The 25,696-nt window shown below is 41.5% G+C and overlaps 1 protein-coding gene across 6 annotated transcripts in view; it reads left to right on the top strand.

The window, feature by feature from the left end:
* WDFY3 (WD repeat and FYVE domain containing 3) overlaps positions 1 to 22,937 on the top strand; it is a 153,282-nt gene extending 130,345 nt beyond the window's left edge. For all 6 annotated transcript variants that reach the window (XM_041411900.1, XM_041411904.1, XM_041411903.1 and 3 more), the window contains 23 exons: positions 1,372 to 1,540; positions 1,717 to 1,880; positions 2,636 to 2,784; positions 3,051 to 3,171; positions 3,536 to 3,621; positions 3,897 to 3,977; positions 4,379 to 4,433; positions 4,786 to 4,905; positions 5,597 to 5,714; positions 6,857 to 6,963; positions 7,526 to 7,679; positions 9,272 to 9,363; positions 9,690 to 9,902; positions 11,595 to 11,742; positions 12,547 to 12,701; positions 12,994 to 13,152; positions 14,490 to 14,669; positions 15,697 to 15,879; positions 16,498 to 16,594; positions 17,606 to 17,935; positions 18,128 to 18,239; positions 18,574 to 18,771; positions 19,285 to 22,937. In XM_041411900.1, the coding sequence (XP_041267834.1) occupies positions 1,372 to 1,540; positions 1,717 to 1,880; positions 2,636 to 2,784; positions 3,051 to 3,171; positions 3,536 to 3,621; positions 3,897 to 3,977; positions 4,379 to 4,433; positions 4,786 to 4,905; positions 5,597 to 5,714; positions 6,857 to 6,963; positions 7,526 to 7,679; positions 9,272 to 9,363; positions 9,690 to 9,902; positions 11,595 to 11,742; positions 12,547 to 12,701; positions 12,994 to 13,152; positions 14,490 to 14,669; positions 15,697 to 15,879; positions 16,498 to 16,594; positions 17,606 to 17,935; positions 18,128 to 18,239; positions 18,574 to 18,771; positions 19,285 to 19,405 (3,312 nt within the window). In that variant the 3' untranslated portion in view covers positions 19,406 to 22,937. The remainder of the gene's footprint in view (positions 1 to 1,371; positions 1,541 to 1,716; positions 1,881 to 2,635; positions 2,785 to 3,050; positions 3,172 to 3,535; positions 3,622 to 3,896; positions 3,978 to 4,378; positions 4,434 to 4,785; positions 4,906 to 5,596; positions 5,715 to 6,856; positions 6,964 to 7,525; positions 7,680 to 9,271; positions 9,364 to 9,689; positions 9,903 to 11,594; positions 11,743 to 12,546; positions 12,702 to 12,993; positions 13,153 to 14,489; positions 14,670 to 15,696; positions 15,880 to 16,497; positions 16,595 to 17,605; positions 17,936 to 18,127; positions 18,240 to 18,573; positions 18,772 to 19,284) is intronic.
* Positions 22,938 to 25,696: the final 2,759 nt, after the last annotated feature.

Here is a 25,696-nt window from a genome sequence, read left to right as displayed (position 1 = left end):
CATATTAATTTTGTCTTAGTTTACTCTTCTCTGTTTTGCTATTAATAAAATGAACACATTTGCTTAAAAAATATGAATCCCTTCTTGAAAAGAACAGACATGCTTGGAAGTGGCTTCTCTGCAAGCATTTCAGTATTATGTCTTTCTCTGTTAATTCGAGTTGCAGTCTTGCCCATCACTAAGTACAGCGTGTAATGTGCATTCACTCATTTTGAATTACCTTCTACAACTGTCTAATTCATATAAATGCAAGTAATTCTATTATACAGAATATCTAATATAAATTGTTACTGTTTTCCTTCGTTTCTTCACCTTACCAGTGCTATAAAGGATTTCTCTTCGTAGGTTATACACAAGTTGTTTCCACAAATGTTTCAAGCATCATTTAAGTGGCAGTTTCGTGCTGATAAGGAGTGAAAACTTGGTTAAACATGACTGAGCAAATTAAATTACAGTGCCTTAAATTTTTGATTTGTGGGAGCAGTCAATTTGACCTGAATAATAAATTTCTGTGTTGCTGAACTTAGTATCTTTATCATCCAGAGCATCAACTTGTAATAATGCTAGTTTGATTTCTGTTCTGAATATTGCTTCCTTAATTAAGTGAGGAACATAAGAATTATCCTGTGATGGGCGTTAGGACAGACAAAGAGGAAGGAAACATGACACACAGAAAAAAAACCCCAAACCAAAACAACAAACGCTCAACAAAGCAAAAAACCCCTCACAAAAAAAAAGACCAAAAACACCACACAAAGGTACAAACAATGCTCACATATTTACTACAGGTACATGCATATTCTCATGCCAGTCTACTCCCTATAAGCCATCAGAAACTTTACTAAAAAAAGAAGCAACTAAATTAATGAAGAATTTTTGAGACTTAAAGCAAATCCCTGGGTGCTTTTAGTTTATACCAGCTTCCACATCACTGTATCTTCTTAAGGCAATTTTTTTATTCAAATACTGCCTGACAAAGAAGTCAGCTAGCTAACAAATAAACTGCATATGTTGGAAGGGAGTAAAAAGATGATAAAATGGCCTTCTGAGCAATCAATGTTAAGCACAAGAATCCCAGCCTTTTATGACAGTTCATAACATACTGGCTACACCTACTCCTCATGTTCTAGTTTCATCTGCAGGCTTTTCTGCAACCCCGTGTTTGCTTGAGTTGGCTCTATAGCTCCTTGCAAATTAGCCAACAGATCAGATCTTCTGAAGAGTCTCTGTTCCTGTCTGTGTTGGTATATGAGCACGCACAAAACACTCAATGGACATGCACTGTGCTGCACACTCTGTTCCTGAAAGACCTTCACTGAGGCACTGAGTGAGGAGTTGACTGATCAAGCGATTTCTTCCATTATTCCCAAGAAACCTGCTCGCTACCGGAGAGCCATCAGCTATGACAGCAAGGAGTACTACATGCGCCTGGCTTCTGGAAACCCCGCGGTCTTCCAGGACGCCATAGAAGAGAACACCGTTGGTGAAACAGCTCAGCAGGAGCCAGAGCATGGGGAGGACACTATTGCAAGAGTCAAAGGTTAGATGGTATGGTTTGTCATCCTCTCATGCATTTGCATTAAGGCAAGCGTAAGTCCTGCAGCACTCTTGTTTTTCTCTCTTAGCATTGGGTCAGTAATTTGAAAGATTGTAGGTTTTCTGACGTTAATTTTTTATGTCTCTTTGTGACATTTATCTGTCTCTGTTCTTTTCCAGGCCTGGTGAAGCCTCCCCTGAAACGATCTCGCTCTGCTCCTGATGGAGGAGATGATGAGAGCCAGGACCAGTCACAGGATCAAATTATTGAGGGGAGTTCAATTGATGAAGACGAGAAGACTGACAATACAACTTTGCTTCGACTTCTTGAAGAAGGAGAGAAGGTACTGTTTCAAACACTCTTAGAACTTAATGTATTGGAATTTCTTCATTATGTGTCCCAAACATGACTAAATATCATATATATCTTCCTTGGTCTGTATATTTCATCAGCTTCTTCCTTAAAATGTGTACTTTGTGTGCCTGACCCTAAAAATGCTGTACTGGAAACATTTTCTTTTTTTTTTTCCCCTTCTGCCTGCAAGGGAAAATTCACCTGTCCTGAAATGAAGGCTATGAGCTATCCCACGCTTGGTTTATTGTCCTGCCAACTTAAAGATCAGAATAGAAAATAAACATTGAAAATATAGGCACTGAATTTGGCACGCTGTTCCTAATTAATTGTTGCCTTCATTAGAATGGGAAGCCTTGATAAGTAGTATTTTATCCCCGAGATCATTGGTGATTTACCATGCTGTATATTTGGTGTTTCAGGCTTTGTCCACCTGAAGTATACCATTAAATAGCATTGTGATCATGGTTGAGTAGGCTGCAGGTTCTAAAATATGTTCAGGCAGTGTCATGCAAGTGGATAAAACTGGTAAATAGATACATTTATATCATACCAATGAGACTTTATCCAACCTCCTCCCCAGTTACTAGTCACTGGGATTAGACCTGATTAAAGGGGAGAGAGACTGACAGGATTTTTGCTGTATGTGCAAGTGATACAGCAGTGTCTGGGACTTGTGTACCAGAGCAGGGGTCTGAGCCTGTGCTCCTTAACCTGCTTTCCCTAAGCATCTGCTTTTCCTCATAGATCCAGCACATGTACCGCTGTGCTCGGGTTCAGGGTCTTGACACCAGTGAGGGGCTGCTGCTTTTTGGAAAAGAGCACTTCTATGTCATCGATGGGTTTACCATGACAGCCACCAGGGAGATACGGGACATCGAGACGCTGCCTCCAAAGTGAGTACATTTGTAGGGAGTTTCCTTGATCCTTAGAGGCTGAACAAGAAGTATTCAATGAGGTTTTTGAGGAGTCAGTTCTAAGATAATGTACAATGCAGGAAGACCTCAGGTACTGAGCAATTTGTAGTATGATATATTGTGAAAACATGCTATCAGCTGTTTCTGTAACTGGACTCTCATATGAAATTAATTGGATAATTCTTTTCCAAGAAGAAAATTTCTTTTTAATCACTTATGTCGTGCCTGTTTATGTTCCTTTACAGGATGCATGAGCCAATCATACCTAGGGGAGCAAGGCAAGGTCCAAGTCAGCTCAAAAGAACTTGCAGCATTTTTGCATATGAAGATATCAAGGAGGTGCATAAAAGGAGATACCTTTTGCAGGTAACTTGGACACCATATTTGGATAGGGGGAGGCATATTTGGAGTGTTTTGATGATGTAATTTTTAGAAATGAAAATCAATACATAACTGAAGAATATTTGGAAAGAAAAGCTATTGACTGTGTTGAAATTGAAGCATTTAGGTTGGGCATCCTTGTTGGAACTTACCCAGATCTAGTTTTTTTGGGCGTGTTAGTCAATGTCAGTGGTCCAAAAATAAAACATTTGGTTGCACTAAGCTTCCAAGTCTGCTTCACCATAATTTAGTGCCACATGTAGCATGACTAAACTGGTCTGTGCCTGCCCTTCAGAGGTGACAAGATAATAAGTTATCGTTGACATGGGTTTTTTCTCTTTGTTTTCAGCCAATTGCAATTGAAGTTTTCTCAGGAGATGGACGGAACTATCTTCTAGCTTTCCAGAAAGGGGTTAGAAACAAAGTTTATCAAAGGTAATGTTAAAATAAATTAGAGTATTTAACATGAATGTTTGCCAATACCTATGTGGAGGCTTTTTTGGTGCCTGCTAGCACCTTACTGCTGCAGGAAAGAGCTGCTAGAAGGCACTTACATTGCAGGAGCTTGAAGAAGCTCCTGCAATTTTGTTGGAGATGTTGTGGAGGTGCTCAAAAGGAAGTGTGTAACTGTACTGAATGCATGCTGCTATTCAGGAGATGACATCCCGAGGGCAGAAACGCTAATCAGAATCTTTTAACTGCTGCTGCAGGTTTTTGGCTGTGGTGCCCTCTCTGACCGACAGCTCGGAGTCGGTGTCTGGACAAAGACCAAACACCAGCGTAGAGCAAGGGTAGGTGGTTCTGTTCCTCACAACCTCTGTGGCTCATCAGTTTCCAATAAATTATGTTTGCATTGCTATCATGATTATTTGGAGAATATCAGAATTAACGTTATCAGTATACTGATACATTCTGAAAGGTATTGGAGTGCTGAAGCCATCAGATTTATCCAAGTTGTTAAAAATATTTCACTCATCAGCCACCACTTGCACTGAATTGCGTAATTAACATGCATAATTTTTACAGTGTGTGTTTAGAATTCTAAAAAAAGGTACTGCAAAAAGGAAAAGAGAGATGTTCTTCTAATGGTTGCAATTTACAATTTTTAATCTTGAAGTTTTGGGTTGTCTTGTGAAGATGTAACCCAGTTCTTACTGCAAAGTCAAGAAATTCACTTTCTTCTTCCCGCTAGGTCTGGCTTGCTTAGCACTTTAGTGGGAGAAAAATCTGTTACTCAAAGATGGGAAGTAAGTATGAAAGTGCTGGGATATTTTTTGTATTAAATTCCACATTTTGTAGTGATACATAAATAATTAATACACATAAGTTGCATCCTCTTAGTTCTAACAGGTGGAACATACTGTTGTAGAAAGTGTATCTCAGCATTTAATTTTTAGTATTTCATGGTATCATCATCAAATAGGAAGTGGTTCTACTGTTGAATTGCAGGGGGAGAGCTGTAATAAAGGTAGAGTGAGCATTGCAATATTGAAGTAAGTTTTTATGTTTGGAGAGGGCTGCACATTGACAGTCTGGCAGGTTGACATTTGATTGTTGTAAAGTGAAAACTTTACTGTGCTGTTATCTGTCTTCCTTAAGAGAGGAGAAATCAGTAACTTCCAGTACCTGATGCACTTGAACACTCTGGCTGGCAGATCCTATAACGACCTCATGCAGTACCCTGTCTTCCCCTGGATCCTCGCAGACTATGACTCAGAGGTAAATAAAACATCTTGTTGGCCTTGATTGTAATCTTGTATAAGTTGAAGGTTTCTATTTTGTTTCTCCCACTTCTCAACAGGGAGGGTATTAGAGAATCTTGGCTGGGCTGATTTTACAGATGTTGTTGGTCTGTGCACAGGTGAGGGCTGGGATCCAGAGAGAGACATTTGCCCCTTTACCTTGCAGCAGTTCCTGTAAAAGTCTGCATTAGCTTTAAACTGTGTATCCTAAAGTATGCTAAGCTCACAGAGAAAGCATCCTTGTCCAGAAGACTATGGTACGGGCTACTATGAAATCTGACCCCACGGTGAAAGAATATGCTTTTGAAAAAGGTGAAACATCCTATTAATGCTTCTGTGGACAGCCATTGCCACCAACTAGACCATTACATAAAATATTGTTAGGGGACTTGTTGAGTATTTGTGAAAAAATTAGGGGAAACTGGGGATAGGATAAAGGGAGCAGGGCAAAAGTTGTGCAGAGCCCAGATGTGATTTCAGAAAAGCATGCTGGCTGTCTTGGATCAGACTGAAGGACTGTTTTAAGCATATCCAACATTGCACTTCCTGTGTGTGTAGAAAGCAGGGATAACAGCCTTAGGAGGAAGGTGGTGTTAACTGTGGTAATCAGCAGTTTTCAAAGGATGTGGTTTGGTTTTATAAAATAATTGTCTGATTTATTTTTAAAGGAACTGGATCTTACAAATCCCAAAACATTCAGAAACCTGGCCAAGCCCATGGGAGCTCAGACAGAGGACAGGTTAGCCCAGTACAAGAAGCGATACAAGGATTGGGAAGATCCCAATGGTGAGTAATAATCCATCCTGCAGAGAGAGCAGAGGAACCTGCACCTGCGTCATAGGAGGGACTCATGGATTTTTTTATAATGTGGGTGAAGAGATTTGGATTTGGATGTGCAGAACTCTACCATGGTTTTTTTGCTGACTGTCCAACCAAGTCTAAATTAGAATAATTGGACATTGGCTTTCTTTCTGTGTTGTTTGTTTAAAATCTAAATTACATCTTTGTTTATATGTAAAAACAAAAACAGAACAGTTGCACATTTAGATGACTTTTGTATTTTATAAAGACTGGAATGGGCAGCACGTGAAGCACACAAACAGCTGTGTACACTAACACAGTTTGATTGCTGCTGCATGAAAATTAGTAGTACAAAGAATGCAAATGCTTCTGCATTAGCAGTACTCTAACTTTTACATATCTAATCTTAAAGTGTGTTTTTTTTGGCTAAGGAAACAGCAGCTTCTTGGCTAAAAAGGCCTCAGAATGACATGCAATTAAGTTACCTAGTCATGATTTTAGAGCTTCCTTATATATTGAAAATAAAACTTCTTTGTTTGGCAAGACAAGTTTTCTTGTGTGCTTTCATTGAAGATAGAGGCCTGTTTAACTACTGCAGTGCTGTTCTGTGTCAAACAGAAGTAGGTGGCAAAGACATTTCATTTTTAGAAACAAATCACTATTTTCTAAATGTGCTTGTGCAGACATTTTGCCATGAAATTAAGAAAGTAAAAGCTGTACAAAATCTGTAGGCAACAGTTCTGTTAAGTATTTCTGCCCAAGATTTTAAATCCATAGTAAAAAATAAGACCAAAAATTAAAAAAGGATCTTTTTAAAAATGTGTCTTCAGCAGAAATCACTGTAGTTGCACTGCAACATTTCAATTAGTTAAAATAAAAAATGAGTAACCATTCAGTACTGCTTTGCAGAGCCCTATTGAATTAAGGCTACTTCACTGCAGCCCAAACTCAAGGGACAAAACATAAAGCTTTCAGACATCTGAGAATGAAAATCACAAATTCCAGTTCTGAATGTGTCCAAGGCCACAGAGTAATTAAAATGCAGTGTTAATTTTTTTTTTCCATTAGTAATGATTCTGTCACCTAACTACCTTATTTCTCCTATGTATATGATTTTTAATCTGCAGGGGAAACCCCAGCTTATCACTATGGGACTCACTATTCCTCAGCCATGATCGTGGCTTCCTATCTTGTCCGGATGGAGCCTTTTACTCAGATTTTCTTACGGTTACAGGTAAAAATTACATCACCTCACTTCAAGTTTTTTGTCTGCTGTGTATTTCAAACATCAATAGGAAATAAGATCAGCCAGCTTTGTTTTCATCAAATATCATAGAAAAAACATCTTTTAGCAGAGTCCTTATTGCCTGGCAGGTTTTTGGTATGTCTTTTAAAAAGATGTGATGGAATTCACCTTTTTTTTTTCCCTTGTAGTTTGAACATTTTTCTAGATGTACGCAAAACAAAGTAGCAGCAGACAAAAACCAAAACGAGTTTTATTGTGAAAAATATTTTGCTGTTTTTCTGAAAGAGAATACGAAAGAGAATATCTCTGAAAGAGATATGAAATCAGACAGATGAATCTTTTCCTAAAGTTCTCTTTATCTGCATCTATATTTTCTGTTATCATGTACCTGAAAGTAATGCAGCTGATTGGACTGGCTGCATTAAAGAAAGAAATATGCTATGTACTAGTGTCTTCATTTGGCAGAGGATGTTCTGATTTACCTTCCTGGCAAAGCCTGCCATGCTGGGGAGTGCTGTGACACTGACGTGCTCCTCTCTCTGCCTGGCAGGGCGGTCACTTCGACCTGGCTGACCGCATGTTCCACAGCGTGCGCGAGGCCTGGTACTCCGCCTCCAAGCACAACATGGCAGACGTGAAGGAGCTCATCCCAGAGTTCTTCTACCTCCCCGAGTTCCTGCTCAATTCCAACAATTTTGACTTAGGTAGGCAAAAACAGCTTGATAGCAGTGCTGTGGGTGGGAGAACAGAGCCACACAGACTTCAGGTATTTTCTCAAGCCGAGAGTGTTCATTGTAAGCAGTTTAGTACAAAGTGTCTTCTGAGAATTGCAGAACTAGTCCCTGAAAATACTTTTGTTTGGAGGGTGTATTTTTGTGTTCAGTTTTGGGTTTTTTACCAGTTCAAAATGTACAGATAAACACATTTTACTTAGAGTTTCTCTGCTTTGCATTTTTCTCCATGTAACCTATTCCATGATAGTGTTCGCCATCTTTGTTGTTAATTTTTTTAAGCTTCTCAAAAATCTGTTTGACAAATCTTCATTTTTAGAACTTAATTTAAAAATATTCCTAAAGGTTTTTGAATCGTCACAGCATTTGTGACAGTGATTATTCATCAGGAGTCGTGTAGGAGACCTGTTTGTTGGAGATGCATGTTACTTACTATATGTCATTCTTAACACTGGTATTAAGCTCTTATATTCTGAGCTCTGTGCTGTGAATCTATTACCAATAATAACGATTAATGAAATTATAGGTTTTAACAGCCTGCAGTCCTTTATTCTAAATATTGTAACAGATTGGAAGCACAACCTTACAAAAAAAGAAAAGCAAAACCCAAAGAACACTGCAAAAGCTCTTCCATCTGTATTTTACACTAAAGAATATGGGTATTACTGAAAAAATGTTGAGCTCTTGTCCACTTATCTTTGTATCTGATAATTTTGGACTGTAACCACTGGAAATTCTTCACTGAGCATTTGGACCAACAGTAGAAAAGGCTCTTTTAGGAACAATTGCCAAACACTGAGGTACTTTTGACTGTGGTAATTTGTAGCAATCCTGCTTCCCATCCTGCCAGGTGAAAAGAAAGGAAGATTTGAAGTTTGTTGATGCAAGTAATGTTTCTGTTGGAGCATTGCACTTATTTTTTGTGTGCCCCTATAAAGTTGGAAATTTGGAGGTGTTCCTCTGAGTTAATGGGAAGTGTGGAATTGTCTCTTGACAACAAGTGACAGAACAAGAATATAACTGAGGAGTTTTACCAGATATATTTTTGTTGATCACAACATGCCACTATTTGATGTCCAGAGTGAGAAGGGGGCTGTCCAGGACAGAGTTGAATGTATTGTGCCCAGGCCATGGGCATATCAGGGGAATTGGCAGTATCCTTGGGCATGGAGCTTGTGGGGGATACCAGTTAGCTCTGCATGTTAGGAAATGAGTATTTGGCTGCACATCACAGGAGTATAGGCTATTCTCAGGAGTAAAATGACATTTCATTCTATGATAAAATGCTGTTTTCCTCTTCAGAAGCCTTAGTGAGGAGTGTTTGGATTCTTTCTCCTGAAAGCCATCTTACATGAACAACCGGGGCAGAATTTTTCATGTTTTATTGCCTGACATTTAAAACCACAGTGGTATTTTAAACAAAAGACTGAAATAGCTTCCTTTAACCATACATGATATTAGAATTTGATTCCTTTTTTTTTTTTTTCACTTTTTTTCACCTTTGCTGTTGCAGTTCATTTTCAATGCTTCTGTCCAAATTTTTTCCTTCTTTTTCTTTTTATTAGGTTGTAAACAAAATGGCACTAAACTTGGTGATGTAATACTCCCTCCATGGGCAAAAGGAGATCCTCGTGAGTTTATCAGAGTCCATCGGGAGGTAATTTAAATTTTAATGGTGACAGTACAATGTCTTTTGGGACTTAGCACTGCACATTAATCTAAGCTAAATTTGTGGAGTCACAGGCCAGTCTGTGAGCTCAGGGTTGGTGTCTGATTGTTGCCAAGGTCTGTAGAACCAGTGTTTCCTCTCCTTCCTTTTTGGCTACAGAGTACTTTGAGGCAAGACTTGCTTCAATTAAAAGCTTTGTCAAAATGTAACAAAAATATGTCAAGTCATGTTCTGCATTTCTCCTTGTAGCAAGTGTAGTAAACTCAACCAATGAGCAATTTGTCTCATTTTAATGCATGCCTTCTGAATTTCAGGCTCTGGAATGTGACTTTGTGAGTGCTCACCTGCATGAGTGGATTGATTTGATCTTTGGCTATAAACAGCAAGGTCCTGCTGCAGTAGAAGCTGTAAATGTCTTTCACCATCTCTTCTATGAGGGACAAGTGGACATATATAACATCAATGATCCTTTAAAAGAGACAGCTACCATAGGATTCATTAATAACTTTGGACAGATACCAAAGCAGGTATACCCTTTGTAGAATTCTTCTTTTCCAGTTAACACTCAAATTGAAATGTGTTAATATAAAACAGGAAGGTGAAACTTCTTGGGAGTGTTTATTCATAAATATTCTTCCAGTGATACGAAATCATTTATGTTTTCATCATAAATTACACAAAGATTGACTTTGGACTTTACTTGTGAGATTAGAAATGTCTTTTTTCACCTTTACATCCTTAAAATAAAGGCATAATGAAGGCTCAACTCTAAAAATCAGCAAAAAAAAAAAAGGAAGTATGTTCCTGCCACAAAGTCATAGGGGAGGAATGAAAGTGCAGCTTCAAAGTAATGCCTAGTGCTAAGGTATTTGAAGTTACCCTGTAATAATTTCTATAATAACTTCTGCTTCTTTTTTTCCCCTACTCTCATGGGTGATTCACTCTTGTAGGACAGCCATAGTTAAGAAGCTGTAAAGACCAGTTTTTATTGCAGCTTTAAAGTTTGTGTGCTCTTCAAGAGACTACATTAAATAATTCAATGTAATATGAGATCTGGAGGTCCAGGTTTGGGGGGCGGATCTCAGTGTTGGTTGTTTTGATTTGGGTTTTTTATTGGGCATTTCTTTGGAGTCTTTCTGCTATCCAGTGAAAATCTTAAATGTCTTTGGCAAATATTTCCAATCCTAGATCTGGTGGAAGCCACAGATGCCTTCAGCAATTGGCTGGAAACTCAAGCCATGTGTTGTAAACTCTAAACTCAACTCTCAGCACATAATGTTTCAGGATAAACAAGATATTTCCTGTGGCAACCCACTTAGAGCTGTCTGTCTCTCATTGCTTGGAAGGAAGGCTAAGAACTGCTCATCTGTCTTCTGCTGTGGTTTTAATCCTTTCCCTTCCTTGCTCTCTCTCAATAATGTAATTATGTAGTGGCTGTATGGTTTTCTCCTCTTATGTAATACCAATCCCTCTGTGTGATGATAATCAGACGTGGCCCAGCTAAAGCCAGATGGACAGACAAGGACTGGGGCAGAGGGCAGGGCAATAGAAGAGCACTGCAGCTGAGTCCAGAGCTCTGCCTGCATCCTCAGATGCCTGTTAGGTACAAAGTTGTGATGAAATCTACCAGGAATTGCATGATGCTTTGCTGGAGGAAATAGACTGCAGTAAACTGGGGAAAGTCAAAACTTCCTTAAGGTCTTGTTGATGGTGAGTGCTCTTGGAGCACATTTTTATGTAACTGTGGAGTTTTGCTGTTTCCCTCTGTTATTTTCCATGGGGGATCCAGGGCAGGCTCTCTCAGTGACCTGGCTGCTGTGGATTTTTGCACTCCTTTCCTGCACAATGTAACATGCATCTTCTTTGTCCCATCTCTTCCACTAGTAATGTGCCTGGCAGTTTGGATTTATATTTTAAAAAGTTATGATGCAGAACATTGCAGAGCTGGTGGTGTGTTTGGAAGAGGGCTCTCATGAGGGTACTGAGATGCCACGGCCTGAGGGAGCAGAGCAACTTTGCTCCTTGTTGGTTTTCATATTGTTTGTTGAAGGTTTTTGAACTGTTCACCATGAGTTGTTAGTGAATACTGAGAGCAGTACAGCATTTGCTTACCTGCAGAATTTTTAGAAGACATATTGGGTGCATTTATGATCTTTTGAAGCTAGTGCCCTTGTAAACCTGTAATTTTTGATGATCATTAGTTTCTTTATGAATTTCAGCTCTTCAAAAAACCCCACCCACCAAAGCGTGTTAGAAGCCGTCTGAATGGAGAGGCTGTGGGAACCTCTGTGCCCCCTGGTTCCACAGGTGACAAGATTTTTTTCCATCATTTGGACAACCTGCGGCCATCTCTTGCCCCAGTGAAAGGTAAGCTTTAAACTCACAGTAGTTATTGCTGTTTCGTTGCCCAGGCATTCAGAGTTTCAGCAAGTTCATACTTTTCCATCTTTTTCTTCCTTCCAATATCCTTACTGCCCATAGTTTTGTGAGAGACAAATTCAAAATATCCTAATGCTGTATGATTATGTTCTTAGCTACTTCAAAGGAACCTGGGAAACACTAGATACACCAGTTTAATATGACATTTTTTAAAATAAAGGGATAAAATGCAGCCCAAGCACCTCTTTATGAATTTGAATTTTAAAAAACAACATTCAGAATACGTTGTTTCTGGGCCTGTGATAGCCTCTGTTTTTGTGATTTTCACAGCAAAAGGATTATTTATCAAAGTGCTGAGAAATACTAAGGAATGTTGGCAGGAAAGTATGGTGTTGGTAGCTGCACTGAGACAAAAGAAAGTGTTTTTTTATTTGGACAAAATCTGACAGTGAACAAAACTTAATTGTCTGCAAGGCCGGTAAATGCTATACAGGGATTTCTGTAAAGCAGTCTGTGGCTCCCTGCTGTAAGGAGAGAAGGACATTCTATTAAATGGGGCATAGCAGGGCTTAGAGAGAAGACTCTTAAGTCAGGAAATTAGAAAGCTCTAATCTATATTTGGCTCTGCATTTGTTAGGAATGGAGCAAAAGTTGCCATCACTGCAGCCGATGCAAAGAATGTATAAATAGCCAGTACAGAGACCTTGCTTTGGAAGAGCAGCAGGTACTTAAAAGGATCAGATAGTATTTGTCTCTCCCAGCAATAAAACATAACCCCATCTTCTCTTTCAGAGCTCAAGGAGCCTGTGGGGCAGATCGTGTGTACTGATAAAGGCATTCTGGCAGTAGAGCAGAACAAGGTTCTCATCCCGCCCACGTGGAATAAAACATTTGCTTGGGGCTATGCAGACCTCAGCTGCCGACTGGGTACCTATGAGTCAGACAAGGTTTGTAATCTGAAATTTGTGCCAGCAATCAGTACTCAGTAGTGAAAAAAACATAACAATGGACATTTATTTCACAAGTGAATGAAATAATCTTCTGCTGCATCAGATTTTATTTTTTTTTTTTGCTCCCTCTTGAGGGTCTTCACCAGGATGCTGGCAGAATAACATTAACTCATAATAGTTTTTTACCAGGTCTTAGTGACCTAATGAGTGCAAAGTGGCAGCCATGTTTTTATTTTTTATCCTACAAAGTGCTAGTTCTGCAAGTAATTCTTTGTTTTCTGTATTTTAGGCTGTGATTGTTTATGAATGCTTGTCAGAATGGGGTCAGATCCTGTGTGCCATTTGCCCCAACCCCAAATTAGTTATCACTGGAGGAACAAGCACAGCAGTGTGTGTGTGGGAAATGGGTGTCTCCAAAGAAAAAGCTAAAGCCCTCACACTGAAACAGGTAAAATACAATAAAGCTGTAAAGGAATGTTATAAGATCAAAGTAATTGTGTAATGGGTGTTGCCCACCTTTGAAACCATGAATCCAGCAGATCTCTGGAGAATGGAGTAGTTGTGATAGTGATCTGCATTGAAAATGGGCAAAATGCATCTTTAAAATTGCATTGTTTTTAAGAACAGTGGATCACCAGGAGCTTTCTGGAGACAAAGGGAATTTGATTGCGATGTTAACAAAATTAAGTGAGTTTTGTGAAATGAGCTGCTTTGTACAAATGTACAAATGATCATTTGTAGCAGATGTGTAATACCTCCATCTAAAAACTGTGTCAGGAAGGACATAAAAGGAGGCTGCCTTAAAGGTTAATTTTCCTCTTTTTAAAAAAAAATTACTTTAATTATAGCACTTTTTAATCTAAAACAAGCACCCATGCTTTAAAGTCAGCTGCAGCTAAGTGCAGAGTAAGTTTTGTGTGTTTACTAAAGAAAAAACAAACCTAACAAATGTAACCAAAAAAACCCAACCACAACTAAGTCAAGATATTCTAGCAGCTGTGTATCATTGTTATAGGTTGTGTTACTGTTTCATTAGCATCTCAATAGAAGGACTGTTTTTTAGAAGAAGTCTTTCCCTCAAATTTATGAAAAGAAATTTAGAGAATTATTCAGTAACTTTCCTTGTGCAGTAATCAACTGTCCAAAGCTGCTTTTCTGAAGTGTTTTACTTTAAAACTGTACATGATAGAACACCGTATCTTAAATTTTGGGGCAGTATATTTGAATACATTTACTGTATTCAGCAACTTTCATTTTAACTGAGTAAGGTGCAGTAATCTGACTGTATTTCAGACTCTTTTTCCAATAGTTAGATGAAGCCTAAATGTAAAAGTAGGGCCTAATATGAGTAGATGTTCATACTTTTCTCCTCCTTCCAACTGACTTTGCTTTTTTTTGGCTGCAACTCTTTCTTGTCTCTTTTGTCTTCTCTTAGTCATCAGCAGTTACTGTAGGAGTCAGGATGTAATTTCAGGTGCAGCCTGGAACACTTTCTGACCTTATAAACAGGCTGCTGATGCAGAATGGGGTTTTCTTCAGTGGAAGGATCTGTAACATTAGACCCTTGAAATTTTGTTTTGTCAGAGCTCTTTTTAAATGGGAAAAAATGTTACTTTTACCATTTTCAGTTATGGAAATAGTTATCAACTGAAGACTTATAAGGTGGCTGCATCTTCTGATGGAATATTCTGGTTACGTTATCTGAATCTTTCCGGTAAGAGGATTTGATGTGGAATTTTTGTGCTCTTTGCTGATTCCCACTTTTGCTCCTGACTTGTTTTGCAGGCACTGCTCGGTCACACTGACACTGTCACATGCTTAACGGCATCACTAGCGTATCACATAATTGTGAGTGGATCCCGGGATCGCACCTGCATCATCTGGGATCTGAATAAGCTTTCCTTCCTGACACAGCTCCGAGGGCACAGGGCTCCAATTTCAGCACTCTGTATAAATGAATTAACGGTGAGAGCCAAACTCCATCCACCAGGCTGCAGTGGGAACAGTAGCAAGAGCTGGAAATCATTAAACCAAAGGAAAAAAACCACTAGGCTCTCCTGTTAATTTGGCAGAACTTGTATAACTCATCTGAAAACTGATTAACAACTGGTTTAGGAATAATTTGTGTCATTTGTGTAGAACCCTACATAGGTGCATTCCACGCCGAGTGGCTTGAGCTCAGAAGAGGTTATTTATTAACAATGCCAGAAGCAGTGTAATTAATGTGACATTCCAAGTGAGCTGCCAGATCTGCCACAGGAGCTAAGAAGAGCTTTTGATACGTGACCTTGGTTGGCTTCTCTTGTCTTATGCTGAACTTAAAGGAAACTGGGGTGACAATGCAGTGCCAGTTGTAGTGGAAACAGACATACCCGGTGGTCCTGTGAGTTACAAGTCACCATTTTTCCAGCTCCCATGCATGGCCATCAAGGCTGGATGGACCCTGTTGCAGCTGGAGCAGATGCAGTGGTTAAAATCAAGACAAGAGAGGGCTGTAATGCAAGCAGGGTGTTGCAAGTATAGTTTATTAGCTGTTGGTCTGGCTGTAGTGCTGCAGTGCTTTAGACTGCAGCTCCTGTTTTCCTCTGCGCTAGTTTGGACTGTTCCCAATGAGGAAGCAAATGAAATTTAAGGTGGTACATATTTGTGAAAAAGAGCAATGTCAGCATGGGCAGTCTTTGGAAACTGAAAGTACTAAAAATAGGCTGTTGGATTGTTATGTTATGAATAGTGGAGGAATTGGTCAACTCATTCTGTGCTGTAAATAGAACAAATAGGTTGCTACTAAGTGTGGTTTTCTAGGTAGAATTTAAAACAAAAAAAAATGGTTTAATCCTAAAGGTTTCTTCAGCTGGCCAGATGCCCCTTGAATAGAACTTCCTGAAAAGTGCCAGCCTTGCAACTTGACTTATAAATGAACTTGACTTATATTTTTGCTGAAGAATGCCTGCACCTTTGTATTGAAATCTGGAGGTGTTATTTTTCTTTGCAGGGAGACATTGTATCATGTGCTGGCACTTACATCCACGTGTGGAGCATTAATGGCAGCCCTACTGCAAGTGTAAACACCTTCACTGGCCGAAGCCAGCAAATTATGTGTTGTTTTGTGTCAGAAATGAATGAGTGGGACACCCAGAATGTCATCGTAACGGGGCACTCGGACGGAGTTGTCCGGGTAAGTACCAGGAATCACTGCCTGGAAAATAAAGCTTATGCCTTGGTGGTGGTAGTATTTAGAAAAGTCATACCTGTCCAGGACAACACAGTGTCCTGACCAGGACCAAAAGCAGTCCTGCTTTACCTGGGAATTTCACCTGAACAGCTCCTCCTTTTTTGATGTCCACATTGGGATATGGTAACCAGCAATAGTCAGCAGAGCATACATTTTCTTTCCTGCTCTGTTTTGGTCACTAGCTTTCATAGGTATGAAGACTACCGTTTTGGTTCACCATTTTAATTTCACACACCTTGAGACAACTCATTTGGCTTGGCTAGAAAGAAAAGAGAAACTTAGTGTCATCTCAGATCGCTACAAGTCTAATCAAATTTTCAGTACTTTTGGATGCAGAGTCTGCTGGTTGGACAGCTGTGTAGAGTGGATTCAGGCACGAACACAGATGTCCTCTTACAGTTTCTAGTCCTCAAAAACAGAGCTTAGTATGGAGATGTGACCTGCCTTTCATGCTACCAGTGCGAATACACAGTTCTACTAAGCAATTTTAACTCTTCAAGTAGCTCAGGAAAAAGCCAAGAGTTCAGTAAGTGCCACTCTGCTTATCCCCTGTCCCTGCAGTTCTGGCGGATGGAGTTTTTACAAGTACCAGAAACACCAGCTCCAGAGCCTGTGGAGATGCTGGAAATGCAAGAGGACTGTCAGGACGCACAGATAGGTATGTCTCCTGACAAGTGTTTGGTATTTCCCTTTGTATCAGATCTTTGCTATAGGTAGGTCAAGTCCTGTGGTTATACAGTGCAGAATGAGGTGATGGAGATTTTATCTCAAAAGGCAGTGGACATCCAGTGGGCACAATGAACAGAGTATCCGAGTTCTGTGTTCACTACCTTACTTAAGGTAGTTTCTTGTTGCTATGAGCAAGAAAAATGTTGCCCGTCGTAGCTTTTTGTTCTGTGAAGGTGGAACTTCTCTCTGGGTTTGTTTCGGCTGTTGGCATGCTCAATGGATTGTCCAAAAGCTAGATATTTTTTAGTATGAAGTGGAATTATAGCACAACAGCTGAGTTAAATCTACTGATTGAACAGCTTAAACAAGACAAGCAATGATATCCCTTTCTGTTCTTGGAAGCTTTTGCTCTATGCATTATGACTGTTTCTTTTAGCCATCTCGTCTTCCTCCTGCACTCTTCATATTGAAGATGTGATCTGGATTAGGATCTGAATCTCGTGATACTCATAAGTTATTATATAAATACAACTTTTGGTTATTTTCAGTGTCACTTGGAGTATAAATGTCTTTGTTAATTCCTCTTTTGTGTTAACAAGTCTTGTTATTAACAAGTCTGCATCATGTTTTTCAGTCAGAGTTTCTGCATAGCTGACTGTGCTTACTTGTGTAAGTTTTGCTGAAAGGATTTGCCAGCTTGAGTGTTTCTGGAGTTCTTACTCCTTCTGTCTATCATAGCCTTCATCAGAGAGACTGCTGTAGGAAATAGCTTCAGCGTGTCATTCTCTGGCAAAACAGAGAAAAGTGCAAAAGATAGGAATGGTGTGATTTGTGGCAGGAGCTGAATCTCTGAAAAGGCTCTGAGATGCCTGCATGCAGTGTCCCTCTGTCAGCAGCTGGTGCCCGTTGGGTTGCAGGCAGCGCAGCAGCAGAATAAGGAAAAGCTCAGGCCATAACCAGGTTCACTAACAGTGCCTTGTCCCCTGTTGTGCCAATCCAGGGCAGGAAGCCCATGAAGAGGACAGCAGTGACTCTGAGGCAGACGATGCTTGCATAGGCCAGGACACAAAAGTGCAGGAGAGCCAGAGCCAGCCAAGCAGCACCAGCCACAGGCCTCGGTCATCGTCAGCCAGAGCAGCAGCAGCATGGTCAGCAGACAGTGGCTCTGATGACTCCAGGCGTTGGTCAGACCAGCTCAGCTTGGATGAGAAAGATGGATTTATCTTTGTGAATTATTCGGAGGGTCAAGCAAAAATGCATCCCCATGCTCAGGTTAACCACCCCCACCCCAGCTATGCCGAAGCACGGCACTACAGCAAGCTCAAACCAGGTAAAAGAAACTGTGCACAGCCCTGTTTTATTCCTAAGTGAAATGTTATAGAAAAAGAGAAAAACTTTAATCTCTGAGGGAGATTGTGCTCTTGTTGCAAAGTTGCAGTTACAAGTATGTTGGGGGAGGAGAGAACAAAAATGAGAAAAGCAAATTTGCTCATATCCCCTCCAACTTCCCACTCCTTTGTAGGATACAGATGGGAGCGTCAGCTGGTGTTCAGAAGCAAACTAACTATGCACACGGCGTTTGATCGCAAGGACAACGCACACCCAGCAGAAATCACTGCGCTCGGCATCTCCAAGTGAGTAGCTCGCACATGACGACTTTAAACATTTTTGGCTGTTGTCAGCAGGAAGAAGTGCCACTGTTTATAACTCTGTTCTGTGGTGCTTCTGTTCGGGGTAGCCTTCTTCAAGGACTGAGATAAAAGCACTAAAGAGAGGGAGACCTGTTCAGCTGCACTGTGTTACACAGAGTGTCACAGCCCCCTTTCTCAGTTAGAGCAGGGCAGTCGGGGCGTTAGTCACCACACCAGTGCTTGATCATTTTATGCTCTGCCATGTAAAATCAGGCATCGATGCTTGTGCGTTACCGTGCCAGAGTTGTTGCAGGAATGCTTTTGCTTTTCCTTGCAGGGATCACAGCAGGATCCTGATCGGGGACGGCCGGGGCAGGGTGTTCAGCTGGTCGGTGAGCGATCAGCCGGGCCGGTCCGCGGCCGACCACTGGGTGAAGGACGAGGGCGGCGATAGCTGCTCGGGCTGCACCGTGCGCTTCTCACTCACCGAGAGGCGGCACCACTGCAGGAACTGCGGACAGCTGTTCTGCCAGAAGTAAGCAGCCAACAGCCTCCCCTGGGCTTTTTTCCATACAGGATTTTAGGTGGGGTAAAGCTGTGAAATACCACAGAACTGTTGTCAAACACTGAGGCTGCCTAAACTGTGTGCAGGACTGTGAGGATGCTGATTTAGGGACCACTAGCAGGTAGCCTTAGACAAAACTCATGACACAGAGGATGTTTGTGAGCTCTCCTTACCCACAAACTGAAGTGCAAGTCTCATCTCTGATCCACTGGGTCAGAGATGATATTTCTAGTTTGATCTGAGTCTAAACTGGTGACAACAGCTGTTGTTGAGCTATCTGTCACACAGTCTCATTGCATTGACTCTGTGGTGACCATTTGAGTTAAATTCTGCTTCTGCCACACTGCATTGCATCTCCCTGTCAAGGTGAGTTAGGACAGTTTTCTGGTGTTTGAAGTCGTGGTGATAATTCCCACAACTCGTCAGAAAATGGGTAGAAATGGGGAGGACCTGCATTCAGTGATGGTTGTTTATTCTCCACAGGTGCAGCCGGTTTCAGTCAGAAATCAAACGGCTGAAGATTTCATCTCCGGTCAGGGTGTGCCAGAACTGCTTCTACAATCTGCAGCACGAGCGGGGCTCAGAGGAGGGGCCTAGAAATTGATGGGGGCCTGGCAAACCTCATCCAGCCCCGCTGTCACTCCAGGAACCAGTGAGAGCATCGGAAGGAATTGGAATATTGTCTGTTTACACTTATGTTTATACTGCATTCTAAGCACTAAGAGTAAAAAGGGATCATTGCATTGGTTTGTGTTGACAGAAGGCAGACGAGGCGAACAGCGTAAGGAGAAGAGCAAGGCCCAGGAAGACATGGTTAATAACCATAAATCCAACAGAACTGGCAGCCCCTGAGCCCACGCTGGGGTGGTTGTTGCAAAAATCCTCACTTATCCTAAACATCCCTTCTTGTCTTGTTTTTGTAGAGTTAGTCATCTTAACTGGGGGGAGGGAGGGCAAGGCTTTTTAGAAGATAGTTGTAAATCTGCCTTCTTCGCAAGCAACTGTGTATATTGTAAATAGGTATAACGGCCTTTTTATCTAAATATGAACTTAACTGCCTGTTACATGGGACTTCAGATTAACCACTGTACTTTGTGTGGCATCTTTATCTCATCTATCAATTTAAATATGAATGTTAAAAAACAAACAAAAAAAAAAAAAAAAAAAAAAAAACAAAAAAAGAAAAACAGAAAACTCAAAGGCATTATGTGTTTTTCTGTTAAAAATCCAGTCTGTGCATGTTTGTTCTTTCAGTTGCCCACAGTATCTTAATTTAAGTGAGGCTATTCATAGAATTACACAGATTTTTTCAAAAGAAAACATTTTTGAGAATAGGAACTTGGAGTATTTTATTCTAGCTGTAAGATAACCAGGAACTAAATTGTACACTTGTGTTGCGTTTTATACCAAAATATTTACCACCTCAGTGTTGTTCATATTTAATAAGGCCTCTTTTATACATATGTCAGAGCTACAGTTTTGTTAATTACTTAATGTTCATTAGCAGCTGATTCATGCGGTGCAAGAACCAGCTTTTACCTTCTTTAGTCAATAGCAATTGGCTTTTGCATATAGGTACAGAATTAATTCCTTGTGCATAAAATTGAACTGCTGTTGTCCCATAGCTTCTCTGCAAAAAACCTTTTTGTAACAACAGGCATTGCTCTAAAGCAGGGTGATCTTGGTCATGTCAGAAATGCTCCTTGGAGCTCTCTTTGTCTTTCAGCACACACCATCAGCTTGAGGACAGCAGTAGATTTCCATTATGGTTTTTAAGTTTCAATATTAATTTAATTGCAGTATTTTTTTACTACTCTGTCATTTATTTTGCACTACATGTGGGATGAAGTAGAGACACTGATATCTGCTGGGATTGGAGCACGTGCATTGGGATAGGCCCATGGACTTAATTTCTGCATGAGGTCTTGCCAATGGGTTTTTGTTTGGGCAAAGGGGTAGAGGGAGGGCAGCAGGCAGGCTGGTGGTCGGTTTGTTTTTGTTTTTTGACATATGTGTATATATTTTGTAAAAGGGTGACAAACTGATCTAGAGCTAGGTATATTCACAATGGATTCTTTTAAACAGAGGTAAGGATATGACCCAGGCCAACAGAAGACAGGTGGCTCTCGCAGTACTTGAGTGAATGTTGTCACTCAAAGGGATGAGATTATCCTTCACTTGGAATGACTTGGGCAGGCTCTGGCCCTGGGACAGCAAATCCTTAAAACCAGCATTGTTGTTGGAATTGCACCATCAAAAATTCCAGGCCCTCTCTATTGGGCTGAGCTCCTTCCAGAGGGTCCCTGGCACTGTGGGGGCACCCCTGCCTTCTCTTGATTTGAGCTTTTAGCAGTGAATAGTTTGTTAATTCTGACCACTTACTATTTACCCTGGTATCACATGTTTATGCACTGAAGGTTAAATATGTATTTTGATACTTGTTTGTTTATTATGTATGTGCTGGTCTGTAAAATGAGATATATTCCTGTTTAGGTATGTATACTAGGTCCCCAAATGAGCAGAAAGGCTTCTCTATAGCCCTTGCACACTGTTGAGTAAATGCAGGTTTGTTGAGCTTAGCTGACCCAAATTTTGGATCCAAAGAGTGATGGTCAAGTAGCCACACTGACTACTGGCTACCTGGAAGATTTGACCCTAAAACAGGAAGAGGTTCTGGGTAAGCATGTGCAGAGCACTGGAATTTCTGTGTTCAGCTGTTCTCTCTAACGTTGCCTTCACCCTTCCCAAAATGATGCAAAACCAGCATAGTTCAGAAGACAGGCTAGTGGCCTTAACATTTTCTGTTTGAAGAAAAGGCTGTTTTGACAACTCTTAAATGCCTTTGAGTCCACAGTTTTTCTCCCCTTGCCTCCAGATTTCCAAATCATCCCCAAATTTAAGGAAGCCTTCTTCTCTGTGGACTGCAGCTTGTACAGCCACATTGTTAAACCCTAATAAAAGCAAGGCTATGACAACAGCACTGATGTGGTCCAGCACTGCAGCCAGGACAGAGTCCTGCTGTGGGGTCCTGAGGGTGGGGCTGTCGCCACATGCGTTGTACGGGTGTTGTTCGTGCCTGCGGCACTGGCAGCGCACTAAAGAAATCCTTATTCCTTACAAATTCTGCAGTGTGCAGGCTAAGCCCAGTTTACATTTTGCAAGCAGACCACCACAGCCCTCTGACTTAGTTCTGTTCCCAAAAAAACATGGTTTTGCTTGTTGGAGGCGGAGGGGGACAAACACACCTGCTCATATTCCCTTTGGCAGCTGGTGCTGTGGGCAACTGTGGTGTTCATGTGGGAGTGGGGTTTTTTTCCATTTCATTCGAGCTTCTAATGCAAATACTTGCTTTGTTTTCCATGTAAAAAATCTGTTGAGCAAAAATATACTCATTTACACTAACATTAGTGGACTGTATTCTCTGCAAGTACCTCACATGTCTTCTCCTGCCTTGTTCTTTGTAGTAAACTTATCCATGTACTCCTAACATTCGTTTGTAGTGTGCAACTGTAATGTCATGCTTTTGAGAGGGGTTGGCTGCCTCCAGCCAACATTCATCAGTTCAATAGCAAAACACTTTAGGTAAGTTATTTTGCACTTTCTTATGTATAAAATTGGTAGAAACTTATATTTGCTTTGGATCATTTAAAGACTCCTTTTGTTTCGGTAAATGAACTGTGTATAAAATACTTATGCAGTTAAAACTGTTTTTAGAAAGTATTTTTAATTTCAGCAAGTTTGGTTACTTGTTGCATGACTATTAACACAGCTGACTTTTTGTGTCAGTGCAATGTATATTTTTTTTGTTCTGTTATTAACTTGTAAGCCCTAGGTAAATGGCCATTTATTTGTACAGCATCAGGAGTAAATTGAAGATAACTGGCTGAGACTGGAGTGTGGAATTTTGTACTATATTGCAGAATCCAATATCTGTTTTTTGGTGGTTACGTAAAAGGCCTGACGATTTACTATCTAGTGTGCAATCTGTGATATCTGAATGTTCATTGTATATTTGTCTCCAATGCAAAAAGGTAGAGTAACACGATTACAACAATACATGATTAAATGCAATAGTTCAGGTACTGAAGTATTTTTTTTTTCATTTCAAATAAATACCTGCTATTTACCACCAAAAAGATGGTTTGCATTTGTTGGAAAGACACGTCATTTGCAGTTGAATAAACGTTTTTAACTCAGGAGTGGTAACTAATGAGTAACATTTTTCTGTGTGACCATGAGGAGTAAGGTTCTATTACTTGTCACAGTTTTGCTTTCTGAATGTGAGTATGCCCATTCATGATGGTGCAGCATGAAATCACGTGCCTTAGTTTGTTCTTTTTTGCTTTAAGTTGTAGAGTGTGAATTCAGCAGAATGTGGAATCCTCTGATATCACAGAGCTTTCCCCACCCAGGCTGATAGAGAAGACTTAACCCATGGTGCTCGGCAGCACTGCTGCCAATCCACATCAGATTGCCTCCCCCACTGGCCAGCTGACACCGCCCACCCCAGTTACTCATCCCTCATCCCCCTACAGGTTGCTGCCCTTTGCCCGCCCCTGTGCCCCCAGGTCATTGGTCACTGACCCCACGCTTAAGTTGTGCAGAGCACACGGTGCTGTCTTTGGTCCCTCTGGTGTGGTGGGTGTGATACACCCCTGGCTGGAATGTATCATGCAAAGACCCTTCCTGGCTTTCCTCTGCTGAGCCATCTGTGGCGTGTGCATGGACTGGAAATGGCTGTTCCCGTGGCCTTACTTCTGAAGGAGATGCCTCAAAGAAGGCTGCAGCATTCCTGGCACCCTGCCACGCTGCAACAGCAGAATGTGACAGTGCGTAGAAGAACAGGCTCTGCCAATACAGTGAAAGCAGACAAAAAATAATTAAGTCATGCTGGACAAGGGCAGTGGAAAAGGAGGGAGTTAGAGAAGCCATTTCCATGGCCTTGCTTAGGCATGTCTTGGTTATATAGGATGGTAATGTCCACTTTTCAAAGGTTCAGGTATTTCACACTCGGCCATTTCCACATTTTAAATCTTTCAACACACTAAAAAAAACTTTCTCTTCAACAGTTTTGGGGGAGTTACTTTGCTCAGCAGCTGCAGACACTTGACAGCTGCAGCCTGAGTGTCCTGCTGCCAGGGGGCAGGTCATGGATGGATGTTACTGAAGCACTCAGCCAGGTAACCATACCAGCTCTGGGCTGTGGGGTCTAGCATTGCCTCCCACTCTTTTTGGGGAGAGATTTCCTACTAACAGCAGCTCCAGGCTGCTCTGTGCAGCTGGGTCAGTTACTGTATGCAATATTTCAAGCTCATTTTCCAGGCATGATGGAGAGCGGAGGTGCCAGGAACAAGCACTGGGAAGTGGTGGAGCCCACAATCGTGATGGACCTTTTGACTGCGAAAGTGCAGTCCCGGCCCTTGGTAAAATCCCAACAGGCATCAGCTGGGCCAGCAGCCAGTTTTGCAGTGAAATGAGGCACTTGTTGAGTGACACAGCTCCTTGCAAGTGCCCCAGCCTTTAGCTCTGGCTCCACCACCGTTCCTGCCAGGTGGAAGCACTGCCCGGGACCAGGAATTCCATTTAGCAGGTAAAACCAAAGTTGTGGCCAATTTGCTGTGACCGAATTGTCTTTCATGACAGATGCAGTAACTCAGTTCAGAAAAGTGAGGCTGAGCTGCTTTCCAGGCTTGGTGTTCTCTATAAAGTGCATTAGTGTTTTTAAGGCAGTGGGACACATCTCCATGTGAGGATACAGATCTGATTCAGTAGTGAGGTTACTGTACCACACCACGTAGGCAGGAGGATGGGGTAAGCAAGCCCAGGAACAGGGCTGATGCGCTGGGAGTCAAATCCTGCCCTGTCTTCCTGGGGAAGAGTTGTGTGGCACTGCGTTGAATGTGGGCCCGGCCCCCCAAAAAAGGCCAATTTGTAAGGAATGGCACCAAAACTTGGTCATGGATGAACCTAAATGCAATCCTGCCTGCACCAGAGGGCACCAGAGCCCCTGGTGCAGGGGCAGAGACAGTGTCTGGGTGGGAGTGTTTCCACTGCCAGCACTGAGCTGGGGGCAGGTGTAAAAAGGCTCTGCCCAACAGCAGTGATGAAAATCCTGTGCAGGTGAGTGCGTGGGGTGGTGCTCACACGAGCTCCGGAAGAGTTCCCAGCTCTTCCCAGGCCCAGGTTCTGAGAGCTTTATGCTCTCCTTAAAGCTTGGCTGCTCTGCCCAGACCATCTTGAAGCTGGGGAAGGAACCACTGTGGTGCTGCTGGTGCTTTGCTGCCCTGTTCTCACAAAGCAGCAGCTCACAGGGATGCTCATTAGAGGATGAATGCTCCAACTGCAGAGAAGCCTGGGAGCCATTTCCCAAGTCCTGTGAAAGGGCAGAGCTGGCCAGCAGGTTTTCCAACACACCACCCAAGCTCTCCAAATTTACCCATGTGAGCAGTGATTACAGGACCACCATGGGATATGGGCATATATCCAAGAGCTCATCAGCTCCAAACTGAGCTGAGATGTGGATTGGCAACAAAGGAGAGCAAAAAAGGACTCTGCTCCTGAAAAGAAATGCTGGAGCTCAGCTGTAGGAAACTAAGACCTCATTGAATTCAAGGCTGCTGCCTTCAAGGGAGAGAAAGTAAAATAGGTTTGAGCCCAGCTGTGAAAAGCTGTATTAACTAAAAATACCAGTGATCTCAGGGTTACTTCTGCATCTGAGTTAAAACCCTCAGCTCTTACTTTTTCCTTATAGTTTCTTCAAGTGTAATGGAGCAGGTTGAATTCATGCAGCAGCAAAACTACATTTTCCTGCAGAGGCCGAATTTGTTTCTTTGCCCTGTGTCACAGGCTGGCATTGCTCACCGTGACAGCCACCCAGGGAGACAGAAATAGCAAG

This window comes from Onychostruthus taczanowskii, unplaced genomic scaffold (assembly GCF_017590055.1).
Source record: "Onychostruthus taczanowskii isolate IOZ18803 unplaced genomic scaffold, ASM1759005v1 scaffold38, whole genome shotgun sequence".
Lineage (NCBI taxonomy): Eukaryota > Metazoa > Chordata > Aves > Passeriformes > Passeridae > Onychostruthus > Onychostruthus taczanowskii.
Note: the sequence above shows the minus strand (reverse complement) of the source record. Positions and strands in the feature narration are given on the sequence as shown.